The following is a 16,561-nucleotide window of genomic DNA, read 5'->3' as shown; positions in this document are numbered from 1 at the left end:
AGGTTCTATACCTACACCGCTTATTCCCTCTTTTATTGTTCTGGTGCTGTTGTCATTTACAGATGAACCTCTCTGGTTCCCTGTTGTAATTCTTTTGGTTTTGCATAGTCCTTAAGAGTTCATTTCCTAGGTTGGTATCTGGCTAGTACAATCCCGTGTCCTATATTCAGCCTGTGGTCTGATGTTGTTTGTTCTCAGATCGAAGGACTCCCTTTAATAAGTCTTATAAGTTTGGTTGGGTTTTTACATAGTCCCTTAATTTCTGTTTGTCTGGAAATGACCTAATTTCACCCTCATATGTGAACGAGAGTTTTGCAGGATATATTATTCTTGGCTGGCAATTTTTTTCTTTCAAGGTTTTACATATGTCATCCCATTGCCTTCTTGCCTCCATGGTTTCTGCCGAATAATCCAAGCTTAGTCTTATCGTTTCTCCTCTGTATGTAACTTTTTTTTTCTCGAGCTGCTCTCAAGATTCTTTGTCTTTGGTTTTAGCGATTGTGATTATGATATGCCTTGGTGATTTTCTTTTGGGGTCTATCCTATATGGGGTTCGTTGAACTTTTTGGATGGCCAGCTTTTCATCTTTCATGATATTGGGGAAGTTTTCTGTCAGCAGTTCTTCAATGATCCTCTCTGTGTTTTCTGTTTTTTCCCCGTTTTGGAACTCCAATCACGTGTAGATTTTTGCTTTTGATTGTATCCCACATAATTCTCAGGGTTTCTTCATTTTTCTTCGTTCTTTTTTCTGATTTTTCCTCAAACAGAGTTGTGGCCAAGTGTTTGTCTTAAATTTTACTGATCCTATCTTCCATCATTTCAAACCTGCTCCTCAGCCCTTCTATGACACTGTCAATTTCTGAAATCTTGTTGTTTATCTTTTGGATTTCTAATTGTTGTTTTTTGTATGATTTCTAGTTGTGAATTTATTTTAGCATTTTGTTACTGTATTATTTTCTTGAATTCTTCCAATTTTTTGTATTTTTCATGAATTTGTCTGCCTTTTCCATGAATTTGTCTATTTTTTCCTCATTTTTGTCTGCTTTTTGCTTCAACTCTTAGATAATTCTGAATATTAGAGATTTGAATTCCCTGTCAGTTAGGTCTAGTGCCTTTTCTTCTACTGGAAGGTCACCTGGGGTTTTGTTTTGGACGCCTACTGAAGCCATCCTGTCCAGTTTTTATAAATGTTTTGATATTGTCTGCTGTCTTTGGGGCATTCAGTGGTTATTTTCCTCATCTATTGATTGTAGATTTGTTTGTTTCGTCCTGCTTTTTTGTTTTATTTGGTTATATCTGAGCAGGTGGGCTGTATGTTCTTTGTTGTTTGCTCATCAGCACGATACTTTTCACCTCCTTCTCCAATGGGCAGGGTCAGTCACTCAGGTATGGTACAGCAGGGCAGGTCCAGCTGAAGGGAAGTTTCTGGGATGGGTTGTTTGTGACATGTACCAGGGCTGACAGTACGGACCAGGAATCAGTGCAGGGCAGGTTACAGTAGGCCGTGCCTGTGCTGCTTGGGAGTGTGATGTTCAGTGCACAGTGCAGGTAGGCAGGAAGGTGGGGGTAGATTGTGATGTGTGGAGCTAAGATGGGCATGGGAAAGATGCGAGAGAGGAGAAAGGAACAGGAGCCAAAAACATACACACAAACAAAAAAGAGTGCTAAGGGAGCTTGCTATTGGAGTGGAGAGATGAGAGACTGAGAAATGAGGAAAAAGAAAAATTAAAAAAAAAGTAAAAGGGTAAAAGGAAAAAAATGAATAAATCAAGAAACTGGAAATGAAGAAAGACAAAAAGGCAATAAGAGAGAGAAGAAATCAAAACAAAGAAACAACAACAACAAAAAAAAACCCAAAAACAAACAAACAAACAAACAAAAAAAACAAGAAAAGAGAAATGCTCCCAGGGATGTCCCTGTGCGTCTGTGCAGAGTAAGGGAGTAGCTTCCAAGCCGCATGGTACTGCACGACTAGAAGGGGCTCCCAAGCCAAGAAAATAAAAAGAAAAACAAACAAATCAAAACAGAACAAATCAGAGCAAACAAACAAAAAAGCCCCGGGGGTCCTACCAGCATGGCGGCACAGGCTGGGAAGCAGCTTCACAGTCAAGCGGTGTTTCGCAGCCTTTCAGGAAGAAGCAAAGATGGTGCATGGAGCCAGGTATTTGAGGGAAAGGAGGGGAAGGTGGTGAGAGGTAAGGAAGAAATCTAAAGAAGCGGAAAAAAGCAACACCAGCAGCCAACAAAAGGCACTCAGAGCCGGCCAGTGTGGACGGGTGGAATCCAAGCGACACCGGGTGCTTCCCGGCCAAGAGACTGTGGCTGCAGGAAGCAAAGCAGGCTAAGTGGGGGTGTGGGAAAGCCTGTATCGCTGGTTACTGGTTGTTCTGTCTCCTGCTGGAAGCTCTGTGAAGCTGCTTTCTCATACCCCCTCTTCGCTGATCTCCGATAGGAGTCCAAGATGGTGGATCCATGCTGCGGTAGCTGATAGGGGACCTCTGCATGTATCTCTCCTTGCTGTCTGTTCTCGGTCAGTTTCTTATTCCATTCGGTGCTCGGCTGAGTTCTTTATCTCTTCATTTGATGCGTAGGATTTCAGGACTGATGTGTAACTCTGTTTGACTTAGTTTTTCTGCTCTTTGCTGTGGAGGGACAGTGTGGTGCTTCTGACTATAGTGCCATGTTGCCCGGAAGTCTTGAGTCAATCTCTTTTGAGATATAAAGAGATTAAATAAGTAAGATACAAAGAGATTAGAAGCAAAGACGAGGAAGAAAGATGTCAAGCCACACTTAAAGAGAAACTCAGACAAAAGCCAAGTACAGCAGTGCCCATGGCTGTAGCAGCACAATACAGAATGAGGCCTCAATGTGGTCAGCAGAAGAACAGTGTAATGTCACTGAATTGTACACTTCATAATGGATAAATGGTAGAGTTTTTGTCATGTGTATTTTACCACAGTAAAAAATATGGCACAATGACAAACTAAACTTAACTCTATTAGTAATTACAATAAATGTGAATGGTCTAAAGACCCCCAGTGTAAGACAAATATTGAGAAAATCAATAGAATAACAAAACACACCTGTGAGCTGCTTACATTAGGCACACACACACACAGAAAGTTTAGAAAGTAATAGAACCCAAATTTCATCTTGTGGCCTACAAAACCAGGAGAGTGCAGATGGTCATTGTCTTTGTATACTTGTTCATCCCTTCACACATTTACTGGGCATCTGAATGCCTACCATGGGGTGGGCCCTGCTAGGGTACTTACTTAGCGCAGATGCAGAAGTTGGCACAGACCATTTGGAGCTCAAGTCCTCACGATTCTCTGTAACTGAAATAGGAAGGACAAGAAGAAGCAGGTCAGACAGAGAGTTGGAGAAGTGTTGGGAAGACAGTCTGCCTCTATGATTTTCATCCACGCTGCTTAAGCTGAAGCCCTTGTTGTTGTTGGGTGCCACAGAGTCAGTTCTGACTCCTAGCAACCCTATATGGCATAGTAGAACTGCCCCATAGGGTTTCCTAGGCTGTAATCTTTATGAGAGCAGATCACCAGATCTTTTCTCCTGTGGAGCAGCTGACTGGTGGGCTCAAACAGCCAACCTTTTGGTCAGCAGCCCAGTGCTTAACCATTGCGCCATCAGGGCTCCTTAGGCTGAGGCTTTGGGCTCAGAATATTCTCTGATAAGGAGGCTGGGAATTAGGTCTCTCGCTCCCAGTTCCTTTTCCTTGTTGGAGAAGCTTTCCTCCCAGTTTTGAGCTCACAGTAACTTTTTCTGTCTGTTGCTCATCCATGGACACTATATGGCACCTGGCCAACCCAACCATCTCCAAGATTCTGGTAACATCAAAGAATGTGTCGCATTGAGAACTGACCCCTTGGTGTTTTTCTAAACCACTGTATCATTAATTAGAAAATGCTGGCTTACGAAATTAATCTTGTAGCTAGAGGGGAGGAATGTTCTTTCTGGTTACGCACCGTGCTCACAGGATGGCTATGCTGTGTGCACCTGAACAAAAGACACCCCCCTTGTTACCAGGTGGTCAAGCCACTGGGGGTAAGAGGAAGGCTCCTTCCCTTTTCCCATATGTTATGGATTTAATTATGTCACCCAAAATTATGTATTGTAAATCTAAACCTCTATGCCTGTGGTTATAACCCCATTTGGGAATGGCTCGTTTTTGTTATGTTAATGAGGCAGGATTAGTAGGGTGTGTCTTGAGTCAATATCATTTGAGATACAAAAGAGATTAAACAAGCAAGCAAGAAGCAGAGATGAGGGAAGAGAGATTCCAAGCCCCATGAAGATCACCCAGGAGCAGAAGCTCAAAGAGACAAAGACCTTCCTCCAGAGCCAACAGAGAAAGGAAGCATTCCCCTAGAGCCAGCACCCTGAGTTTGGACTTTTAGCCTCCTAAACTGAGAAAATAAATTTCTGTTTGTTAAAACCACCCATTTGTGGTATTTCTGTTACAGCAGCACTAGATAACTAAGACACCATGCATGCCAAGCGCATATACGGGCAGAGGAAACAGCAAATGCAAAGGCCCGAGGTAGGACCAAAAAGTCAGCCCATGTATCCGGCGCAGACCCCAGGGCTCTCATCAGATTCTGATTATTTAATTGGAGTAAAAATACACCAACATAGAATTTACCATTTTAAAGTGCAATTCAGTGACATTAAGTACATTCACAATGTTGCTCAATCATCTCAACTATCTATTTCCAGAATGAAATGTAATTTTTATTTTAAACCAAATAGGATCATTGGAGGGTATAGGATAGTGGCAATTTCTCCTCCAGGTATAAACTCAGAGATATGCTCACATAAGTGCCCTGGACCTTATGAGGCTGTCAGTCAAAGAATCGCAGGAATCAGAGGCAGAAGGAGCGGCTGCGTGGTGTCTTATCACTGGGCAAGGATCTACATGGTGGGGACTGCCATGGGATTCTTCATAGCAGGTGGAAGTCCAGTCTGTGGCCACTGAGATGCTCACATCCATCAATCAAGCTGGAGGGGTGGGTGGCAGAACACATGGAAGTCCAGAAAGGACAACAGGTGGGCTGGGAGTACAGTGGGGGACAGTGAAAACGATGAAGGCAGAAAAATAACTCAATAAAGATAAAAAGAATTTTTGAATTCCAGAACAGGCAAGTCCATAGAGAAAGAAAGTAGATTAGTAAGTGCCAGAATCCAGAACAAAGGGGGCTGAGGGTGTAGTGGATTACATGGTGGCCTCCCAAAAGATACATCCACATCCTAACCCCCAGATCCTATGAGTGTGACCTATTTGGAAATGGTTTTTGCAGATATAACTAAGGATCTTGAGGTGAGATCATCCTGGATTACCTGGGTGGCCCCTAAATCCAGTGACAAATGTTATAAGAGCCAGAAGAGGAAATGATACAAATGAAGAGCAGAAGGCAATGTGATCACAGAAGCAGGGATTGGAGTGATGCTGCTACAAGCCAAGGAGTGCCTGGAGCCACCAGAAGCTAGAAGAGCCAAGGAAGGAACCTCCAGAGGGAGGGAGCACAGCCCTGGTGACACTGTGATTTCAAACTTCTGGTATCCAGAACTGAGGGAATGAATTTCTGTTGTTTTAAGCCTCTGAGTTTGTGGTAATTTGTTTTGGCAGCTCTAGGAAACTCATATGGGGTAAATAGGGGGGAGGGTGTGTGACTGCTAATAGACATGGGTGTTTTGGGGGGTGATGAAAATGTTCTGGAATTAGATAGTGGTGATGATTGTTGTAAAAATGGTCAGATGAAGAGGTATGATGCCAGGAGGATAGACAATCAAGATCATCTGTATCAGCCCAAGGCTGATCCCTGTGAGGTGGAGGTCAGGCATGTCTCCTCTCTCCAACCTTTATACCAATTCTGATACCAACCATCCCTCCCACGGCACACTTTCTCTGCTGGGTGTGATAATTCCTTGCAATGGCCACACAGAACTCACAGACCACATTCACAGTTATGGAGTTTAGTAACAGGTTACAATTCAGGTTCGAGAACGACTCAGGGTACAGTTCTTCAATCAGGAGATCTTCTTCTCAGCTGTGCCCACAGGCAGGACTCTCCAGCCCTTGGCCCCTTGGCTCCTTGGCCCCTATCCTGCTTAGGCAAGTGTTACAAAACTCTTTAGCTCTACCAGTAAGTGCTCAGAGGCACCCCACTCTGCAAGCAAACCTCCTGCTTGAAGGTGCTCAACTCTCTTGCTTTGTGGATTGACATGCCCACTGTAGCCACCTTGCTCCATGGGCCCAGGAAGACTTCCGCACTGTCTCTTGCCAGTCTCCTGGTTCTGCCATGTCTTCTCACCTTCTTTGGCGTTACAGCTTTCTCTCTTTGTCTCCTGGGTCTAGGAGGTTCTCAGCATGGGGACGCTGGGCCCAAAGGACATGCTCCACTCGTAGCTCTTCTTTCTTGGTTGTAGTGAGGTTCCCTCTCTGCTCTGGGATTGGCTCTCTTTTAAGCCTAGTGTGATGGCAAAACTGACCAATCCCTTCGTTAGAGTTCCATACATCTTATTTGCATGGTCCCAGACTCACATGGGTTCCATGCACCTTATTTGCATTATTAGCAAGCTATCCAATTCCCTTGGTGGGCCACAAGCACCTTATTTGCATAGTCCCACTGTAAAAATGATGTTGGGGAGGCATCAGACCTCCTTTAGCTTCGTAAGGGGAAGAAAATCAAGATCAACAGCCCAAGGCTGATTCCTGTGAGATGGAGGTCAGACATGCCTCCTCTCTCCACCATCTTTACCAATTCTGCCACCAACTGTCCGTCCCATAGCACTCTCTACTTCTCTGCTGGGTTTGATAATTCTTTGCAATGGTCACACAGAACTCACGGACAATACTCACAATTGTGGGGTTTATTAGGGAAGTAACAGGTTACAATTCAGGTTCAGGAACACTGAGGATACTGTTCTTCCATCAGGACAGCCTCTTCCCAGCTGTGCTCACAGACACACCTCTCTGGCCCTCAGCCTCTGCCTGCTCGGGCAAGTGTTACAAAGCTCTTTTAGCTCTGCGGGCCAGCAAGCCTTCAGTCTGAAGGCACTCAGCTTTCTCACTCCATGGCCAGGAAACCCACTGAGCCATCTCTTGCCAGTCTCTCCTGCCACTGTTTCTCTGCCACCCCTTCTCACTGTCTTCAGTGTTACAGCTTTCTCTCTTGGTCTCCTGGTTCCAGGAGCTTCTCAGCGCAGGGATATTAGGTCCAAAGGACACACTCTGCTCTTGGCCTTTCTTCCTTTGTGGTGGTGAGATCCCGTCTCTGCTCTGGAATTCACTTTCTTTTTAAGCCTAGTGGGATGGCAAAACTGACCAATCCCCTTGGTGGGCTACAATTACCTTATTTACACAGTCCCACCCAAGTGATTGGGTTAGGAGTTACAAGATCATGGCAAGCAAGGCCACACAAAAGCAATCCATTGCACTGCACCCATGCAATCATTTTGTAGGAGTCAAAGACCATGGCAAACAAGGCCACATTAAAGCGACTCATCGCACCGCAGTTGTACAACTCTATGAACATACTAAAACTACTGAATTGTACACTTTAAAAGGGTGAACTTTATGGCATGTGAATTATATCTTAATAAAGCTATTATAAACAAAAAGGGGAGCACTGAGCCTCAAGCAGACACATGATGCTGTCTACAGGCAGTCATGGGTACTCACCTTGGATGAGAATCCAAGCTCGTGTCGGGGGCCAGAGGGGTCTCTTCAGGAAGTGGCTTTGGGGGGGGGGGTCACACCTGAGAGTGGGCAGAAGAGTTTGGAAAAGGAAAAGCAGGCAGGGACCAGGTGAGGCCTGATCCTAACTGGGGTCGTGGGGAGGTCTGGGTGCAGTCTGAGCTACCATGACACATTGCTTCATCCCTCCAAGCCTGTATGCAAAGCAGGAATATGGATAGTTTCCAGTGGTCCAGAGCTGGGTAGGGAGAAACACTGTAAAGTGTCATCAAGGAACATGGAGGAGGAGAGCGCTGGGTGCACAGGTATGCTACACTGCAATTGCCCCTCTACTGTCTCCATAGCTACTAAGCAGCTTTACTATAATAGCAACTAATGGACACAAAGTAAAGTATGTGCCTTAGGGGGAGATGATTGCCCTCTGAGAGACCAAAACATGTATTGTCTATCTTAGTGGGGGAAAGGAGAAAGGCTTGTTCACTGAGGCCAGTAAGTCTAGAATAGCTGATCAGAAGATGGCCACACACCCTGAGCAGGGGGCAATGAGTAGTGTCCTTGCCCACAGGGGGCTTCCCCTTTTATTACTCCGCTTCCCTATGTTCTGTACATGCTGTTTGGTACATAGTCATTGAAGCTTGCTAGTATATTAACTCCGGGTGAAAGGAACGTCAGAGTTCCTCACCCATGGTGTGAAGCGGGGCATGCTTGGATGCAATTGTAACATTTTGAACTTTGAAGAACGTTGGCTGCTACTGCTGTTTTTCTGTTCTACTCATTGCCATCCTGTTTACTCTGTGAGTAATAAATACCTGTTGATCACACAATTAGAACAGTGTCTGGTCCGTGCTCTGCTCCAAATAGTTCTTCATACTAAGAACTTGTGAACTTTGTACGTCGCAGAGAACATATGAGGTGACAACGACTGCTCGGCTGGGCCCAACTGGGGGCTAACCAAGGTAAGGAGGCCAAATGGGCTGTCCTCCCACACACCCATGTTCCCGCCATACACCTCTGGACCTCTGAATAGGCTGGCTCTGCAGACAGGACCCCTGAACAGAAGGTCCTGTCCTGGCCCCATTCTCCTGTCTGCCCAGTCCCTGGGACACACTGTCTGTCTCCCCTGTGCCTGCTTTTGTCTGGTTCCCAGTTGACCCCCACCCAATGCAGTCCTGGTACTTCTCACAGCCTCAGTTTCCCAATCTGGACAATGGGGTTTGCAGTGACCCAGTACCTGGTGGCCAGCGAACACTCCAAGGATCACTACCAGCTGATATCCTACTAAGTGTGACTACCACATCCTGGGGAGGAAGGTCCTGGGCCAGGAGAGGTTGGGTACTTTAATGATCACTGTGCAGAAGGAAAGCATTTGTACCCTGGGCCTGGAAAACTCCAGGACCAGTGGGTCAGGGTCTAGCATTGAGAGATTGTCCTGGTGGGGCCACAGGGGACCCACCTATTCACCCTGCTAGCTGTCCAGCCCACCTCCTACCACTGAGTGCTCAGTCCTACCTCAGGGCCTTTGCAATTGCTGTTCCTTCTGCCTGTACTGTCCTTCTTACAGGTGTGGGCAGGGCTCTTCACTAAGGGACTCCATTCCCACACTTTTAAAAATATATATATTTTATTCTATTTTCAGTGAAGATGAATGAATAATTTCTTTTAGAAGGATCAGCACAAAGCTAGTTCCTATGAGGTGGAGGTTAAAGATGTCCCAAATGTCCAACTTTTTCAAACTGCTGTACCACTCTATCATCTCTAATATCAACTACTACTCCTCCCCTCAGTACTCTCTCTCCCGTCATTGGGTTCCATAATTTGCTGCAATGTCTCACAGAACTCACAAATTGTCAAGGAAATGGCTTATGCAGCTATGGAGACTGGCAAGTCTGAAATCTGTGGTTCAGCCATCAGGCTGGAGGCTTCGCCTAACTCACATGATTCCAGGGGCTGACAAACTCAAACAGGCAGGTCAGACGACAGGCTGCTCACTCACAAGGCTCTGGAAGCTGGCAAATTAGGTTAGATGATAGGCTACTGGCTCAAGTTCTAAGAACTGGATGTCAGATGATGACAAGCTAGATACAGAATTCAGAGCAATAGAGAGAGCTTTGATAGACCATTCACAATTTATATTGGATGCAGACCATACCCTCAAGGAAACTCCCCTTACTTGAGCAAGGGTGTGACTTGAATAAGGGTGATAAAGGGTGGTGACTGAGGTAAAGGTGGTACCTTGAGTCACACCCTCTAGCAAGGTGATGACTCAAGATACACTGCATCCTAATCCTGCTCATTGACATAAGTGACAACTTACTCCCAAGTGGGGCCATAACCACAAGCATAGAGGCTAGGATTTACACAGCACATTACAAAATAGAAGATAATTACATCAGATCAAAAAATGGAGGACAATTATATCAGACCACAAGATGGAGGATGACTACATCATGACATAACTGCCAAATTACATCATTACATAAATGTCAAACCACTGAAAATCATGGCCCAGCCAAGCTGACACACACATATCCTTAACCATCACAGGTTCCGTATGCTTTATTTGCATTAGCAGCAATCTGTCCAATCCCATTGGTGGGCCACAAGCACTTTATTTGCATAGTCCTACCCAATCATTGTGTGGGAGTCTCAAAGACTATAGCTAGAAGGGCCATATTAAGTAATTCACTGCACCGCAGAAGATTTATACAGCAGTTTAGGTTCCCATTCAACAATTTCTACACACATTGTTCAGTGCCATTGGTTACATTCTTCACAATGTGTGAACATTCTCATTATTTTCGTTCTGGTTTTTCAGCTTGTGCTAGGAAATATTCAATGTATAGAGGCGTTTGGACTGAGCTCACGATAAAGGGTTAATCTGGACCACTCTTGGGCAAACATGGCACAGAAAGAGATGTGGCTGTTCTCAGAGAATATGTACTAAGAATGTTCCAGTGCATTGCAGTGGGTTGTTTTATATGGCCTTTCTCACCGTGGTCTTGTAACTCCCACCAAAAGACTGGGTGGGGCTATGCAAATGAGGTGCTTGTGGCCCACCATGGGGATTGGATAGTTTGCCAATAATGTAAATAAAGTGCATGGCACCCTTGGGATGGGGTCATGCAAATAAGATGCATGGAACCCTAAAGAAGGGATTGGTCATTTTGCCATCCTGCTAGGCTTAAAAGAGAGCACATTCCTGAGCAGACAGGGGAACTGACTACCACCAAGGAGAGATGGGTGCAGAACATGTCATTTGGACCCAGAATCCCTGCACTGAGACCCTCCTAGGCCCAGGAGACGAAGAGAGAGAGCTGCAACACCAGAGGGAGAGATGGAGTGAAGTGGCGCAGAGAAACAGCGGCAGCAGAGGCAGCAGAATCAGGATTGGCAGGAGATGGTGCGGTGGGGTGCCTCTGGGCACTTATTGGCAGAGCTAAAAGAGCTTTGTAACACTTGCCCGAGCAGGGCACAAGCCAGGCCGAGAGGCTGCGAGGCACAGAGGCCAATGGCCAGAGATAGGCATGCCTGCAGGTGCAGCTGAGAAAAAGCTGTCCTGACTGAAGAACTGTATCATGAGTTGTTTCTGATCCTGAATTGTAACCTGTTACTTCCCTAATAAACCTCACACTCGTGAGTATTGTCTGTGAGTTGTGTGTGGCCATTGCAAGGAACTATTGAAACCAGCAGAGGAGTAAAGGGTGCCATGGGAAAGATGGCTGGTATCAGAGTTGGTAAAAAGGTTGGAGAGTGGAGGCATATCTTACTTCCTCCTCATAGGAAACAGCCTTGTGCTGTTGATCTTGATTTTCCTTCCCCCTCCTGAAGTTAGGGAGGTCAAACACCACCACCATGCCATTTTTACATCCAAGAAGCATGTGACAAAAATGTTCTAGAAAATTGCTTGCAGAGACTGTTCTTAGAAAAGTATGTTAGAAAATAGATTCACATTGTTTTGCAAGATATTTATGGTCTTAGCCATGTTGAACTTTAAGTATAAAAACTCCACCTTTTCTCCTGCTCAGAGGAGCACCTTGCACTTTCACTTTATGCTGCCCAACTGGAGTTGCTTTATCCCTCAATAAAACTTATTGTCTCTTACTCTATGTCATGAATTACATTGTGTCCCCAAAAAATATGTGTCAACTTGGTTAGGCCATGATGCCCAGTATTGTGTGGTTGTCCTCCACTTTGTGATTGCAATTTTCCTACGTGTTGTAAATCCTAATCTCTGCTTGTGGTTAATGAGGCAGGATTAGATTACGTTAAAGAGGATTAGGGCACCCTTACTAAGGTCACATTCCTGACCTACTGTAAAGGGAGTTTCCCTGGGGTGCGGCCTGCACCACCTTTTATCCTACAAGAGATAAAAGGAAAGGGAAGTGATAGGAGCCCTAATACATGACATAAACACAATACAAACCATAAGTAACAAAGCACAAGCACCAGAAGAGAGACTAGATAAATGGGAGCTCCTAAAAATCAAACACTTATGCTCTTCAAAAGACTTCACCAAAAGAGTAAAAAGACAACCTACAGACTAGGAAAAAAATTTTGGCTATGACAAATCCGATCAGCGTCTAATCTCTAAAATCTACAAGATACGGCAAAACCTCAACAACAAAAAGACAAATAACCCAATTAAAAAATGGGCAAAGGATATGAACAGACACTTTGCCAAAGAATATATTCAGGCAGCTAACCGAAATGCAGATCAAAACTATAATGAGATATCATCTCACCCCAACAAGGCTAGCAATAATTCGAAAAACACAAACTAATAAATTCTGGAGAGGTTGTGGAAAGTCTGGAACATTTACACACTGTTGGTGGGAATGTAAAATGGTACAACCACTTTGGAAATCGATTTGGCGCTTCCTTAAAAAGCTAGAAATAGAAGTACCATATGATCCAGCTATCCCGCTCCTTGGAACATATCCTAGAGAAATAAGAGCCATCACATGAATAGATATATGTACACCCATGTTCATTGCAGCACTGTTCACAATAGCAAAAAAAAGGAAAAAAACCTAAGTACCCATAATGGACGAATGAATAAACAAATTATGGTGTATCCACACAATGGAATACTACGCCAACTATAAAGAACAATGATGAGGCCCTGAAACATCTTACAACATGGAGGAAGGTGGAAGTCATTATGCTGAGTGAATTTAGTCAGTCACAGAAGGACAAATATTGTATAAGACCACTATAATAAGAACTCAAGAAAAGGTTTAAACAGAGAAGAAAACATTCTTTGATGGTTATGAGGGTGGGGAGGGAAGGTGAGGTTTATTTACTAACTAGATAGTAGATAGGAATTATCTTTGGTGAAGGGAAGGACAGCAAACACTACAGGGGAAGTCAGCACAACTGGACTAAACTAAAGCTAAGAAGTTTCCTGAATACAATCAAACACTTCGAGGGACAGAGTATCAGGGGTAGGGGTTTGGGGACCATGCTTTCAGGGGACTTCTAGGCCAACTGTCATAACGAAACTTATTAAGAAAATGTTCTGCATCCTACTTTGGTGAGTGGCATCTGGGGTCTTAAAAGCTTGCAAGCGGCCATCTAAGATGCATCAATTGGTCCTAACCACCTGGAGTAAAGGAGAATGAAGAACACCAAAGACACAAGGAAAGTATTAGTCCAAGAGACAGAAAGGGCCACATAAACCAGAGAATTCATCAGCCTGAGACCAGAAGAACTAGATGGTGCCTGGCTACCACCAATGACCGCCCTGACAGGGAACACAACAGAGAGTCCCTGATGGAGAAGGAGAAAGGTGGTGGCACAACTCAAACTCTACTAAGAAGACCAGACTTAATGGTCTGACTGAGACTGGAGGACCCTGGAAAGTATGGCCCCTGGATTCTCTATCAGTCCAGAACTAAAACAATTTCCGAGGCCAACTCTTCAGACAAAGATTTGACTGGACCGTGGAACATAAAATAATACTCATGAAGAGTGTGCTTCTTAGCTCAAGTAGACACACGAGACTAAATGGGCAGTTTCTGTCCAGAGGTGAGATGAGAAGGCAGAGAGGGTTAGGAGCTGGTTGAATGGACAAGGGGAATCAGGGGTGGAAAAGAGGAGTGTGCTGTCACAGTATGGGGAGAGCAGTTAGAGTCGCATAACAGTGTATGTATAAATTTTTGTATGGGAAAAAAAAAATAAATTAGGAAGAAAGATATTTAAAAAAAAGAAAGAAAGAAAGGGAAGTGAGCAGAAAGTGGGGAACCTCATACCACAAAGAAAGCAGCGCTGGGAGCAGAGCCTGTCCTTTGGACCCGGGGTTCCTGTGCAGAGAAGCTCCTAGTCCAGGGGAAGATTGATGACAAGGACCTTCCTCCAGAACTGACAAAGAAAGCCTTCCCCTGGAGTTTACACCTTGAATTTGGACTTCTAGGCTACTAGACCATGAGAGAATAAACTTCTGTTTGTTAAAGCCATCCACTTGTGGTATTTCTGTTACAGCAGCATTAGATGACTAAGACACTCTAACAGAGCACACGAATTTCTTTGATAAGCTCCATTCCCACATTCTTTACCATCACTTAATTATTCTGAAGAGTCTCTAGGTGGTGTAAATGATTAATGTGGTTAACATGCTCAGTTGCTAACAGGAAGGTTAGAGGTCCAAGTGCACCCAGAGGTGCCTCAGAAGAAAGGTCTGGCTATCCACTTGTGAGAAATCAGCCACTGAAAACCCTATGGAGTACAGTTCTACTTTAACACACATGGAGTCTCCATGAGTTGGAATTGACCCCAAGGCGACTGGTATTTACTGTATCTTGACTGCCCTTCCCTCCCCAGTGTCTGTGCCCCCTGGTGGTGCAGCGGTTAAAGCGATTGACTGCTAACCAAAAGGTCGGTGGTTCAAAACCACCAGCGGGAGAAACATGTGGCAATCAGCTTCCATAAAGATTTACAGCCTTGGAAACTATGGGGTCACTATGAGTTAGAATCTTCTCCACGGCAGTGGGTTTGGTTCCCTCCCTAGTGTCTGCCCCAGGGCTCAGGGTAATGTATGGGTCACCTCTCCACCCCTGTGATTTTGCGGTCTAGCACACTCAGTAAATATATCTAAAAGATGCCCCACCTCACCCAGTGCGCTACCAGCCATCCATTTTCTTTCCCAATTATCAGCGTAGGATGAGAGGAGAGAAAACGCCGGCTACTGGGGCGTGGCCTTCATCGCATGGGGTGGAGCCGGGCGCTCTGCGGAGGGGGCGTGGCAGGGGACAAGGAAGCGCAGAGAAGGGAGCGGGGCGGGGCCCGAATTTGGGGGGCCGGGCGCTGGGGCTGGAACAAAGGCAGGGGCGGGAACAAAGCTCTGCAACACCCCATGCCCGGAGGGGAACAAAAGGCACTCCTGGCCCAGTGGCCGGACGCCTCACCGCCAGCGCCACGTGCGCCTGTGGTGGTGGTGGTGGGATAGACAGCGCCCCTCGTTCCGCCCCAGGACTCTGTCCGGCCCCCGCCTTAACGTGTGCGCACTTGGGGGGTCCGGCCTGGGCTCTCGGACCCTGCTGGCCTCCCGCATCCTCCAGGAAGTCCCCTCAACCTGCCGTAGGGTTTCGAACCGGAGGCCTCAGGACCCGAGGGTACAGAGGCAGGCCCCGTCCTCATGCGCGCTGCGGTCACTGCGCAAGGGGCAACGGCCCACTCCCAGCGGCGTGTCCATCCCTGGTGCTTCCTTGCGCGTTGTCTTCAGACAGGATTTCCCCTACATCCCCAAGGCTGTGCGCTCCGCTTAGCAGCATTCCGTCCTTAGCCCCCTAGACGGGATTCTCCTTCCCAAAGGCTCTGCTTTTCCCTCAGGCAGAATTCCACCTAGACAAACCATGCTTCCATTCTCAGATAGGATTTCCCACGACACACACACCTGTTTCCACTCTCAAGACAGGATTACAACACAGACCCTACTCCCCTCCGTACTCAGGATTCCCCACCGCCCACCGACACAGAGACCGTTTATCTACCGTCAAGATTCTCCCCTCATACAGACTCTGTTTCCCTCCTCAGACAGGATTCTCCCCACCTAGATCCTGCTCCCCCTTCAGACAGGATCCCCCGCACAAACAGGCCTGACGTCCTTTTTCAGACAGGATTTCCCCCACTGTTGAGGGTCGGGATGTCGGTCCCCCTAGAGGACAAACGGTAAAGCATCAGAGCCAGAAGAATGGCTGGCTAGGAGATGGGGAGGGTCGGGTGGGATTTCACGAACTCGCTGCTCTGTAGTTCCTTGGGGTCTACATTTAATTTAAGCAGCTTTCTGTGTTTCTCATATTTACAATAAAAATGTTAAAGCCCCAAAGTCCTCAGCCGCCTCAGGCGCTGCCTCCTCCTCGGACGGGGCCCCGCCCACAGGCGCCGACCCCTCTAGGAGCTATTGGTGACGCTGCAGCTGGAGACATCTCTCGCCAGCCGGAGGGGCGGGGTGAGATAGGGGTCCCGGGCTGCCAACGCACGTGCGCAGTACCGCAGCTGTACTTCGTGCGGTGTGGAGGTTGGGTTGGAGCGACGGGTAGCAAGCTTTAGGACTGGTGCGTGCGCCCCCGCTGCCGCCTAAATTGCGGCGGTGACGTCTCGCGCCCCGCCCCTGCCGCGCGCCCCGCGCGGAGAGGATTGTTGTTGGGGGTGGGAGGGGCGCGTGCGTACTGGCGACCTCGCCGTAGGCGGCCGCCTCAGACCCCACCTCCGGGCCGCACGGCGCCCAGGGCGCGTGCGCGGAGGCGTCGGCGCCAGTTATTTCTGTCCCGCCCCCCGGCCGCGGCTCTTTCTGCGAGCGGGCGCGCGGGCGAGCGGTCGTGCGCGTGGAGCGGGACGTGAGGGCGGTGT

General features: G+C 46.7%; 1 protein-coding gene across 1 annotated transcript in view; it reads left to right on the top strand.

Moving 5' to 3' along the window:
* Nucleotides 1-16,561, top strand: part of TRIM28 (tripartite motif containing 28) — a 29,881-nt gene that overhangs the window by 6,849 nt on the left and 6,471 nt on the right. Inside the window, exons 2-3 of the mRNA XM_023741198.1 lie at nt 14,872-15,462; nt 16,399-16,548. Of these exons, the coding sequence (XP_023596966.1) occupies nt 14,872-15,462; nt 16,399-16,548 (741 nt within the window). The remainder of the gene's footprint in view (nt 1-14,871; nt 15,463-16,398; nt 16,549-16,561) is intronic.

The sequence above is a fragment of the Trichechus manatus genome, unplaced genomic scaffold, assembly GCF_000243295.1.
Source record: "Trichechus manatus latirostris isolate Lorelei unplaced genomic scaffold, TriManLat1.0 scaffold00176, whole genome shotgun sequence".
NCBI classification, from domain to species: Eukaryota; Metazoa; Chordata; class Mammalia; order Sirenia; family Trichechidae; genus Trichechus; species Trichechus manatus.
This window is presented reverse-complemented; position numbering and strand designations above follow the sequence as displayed.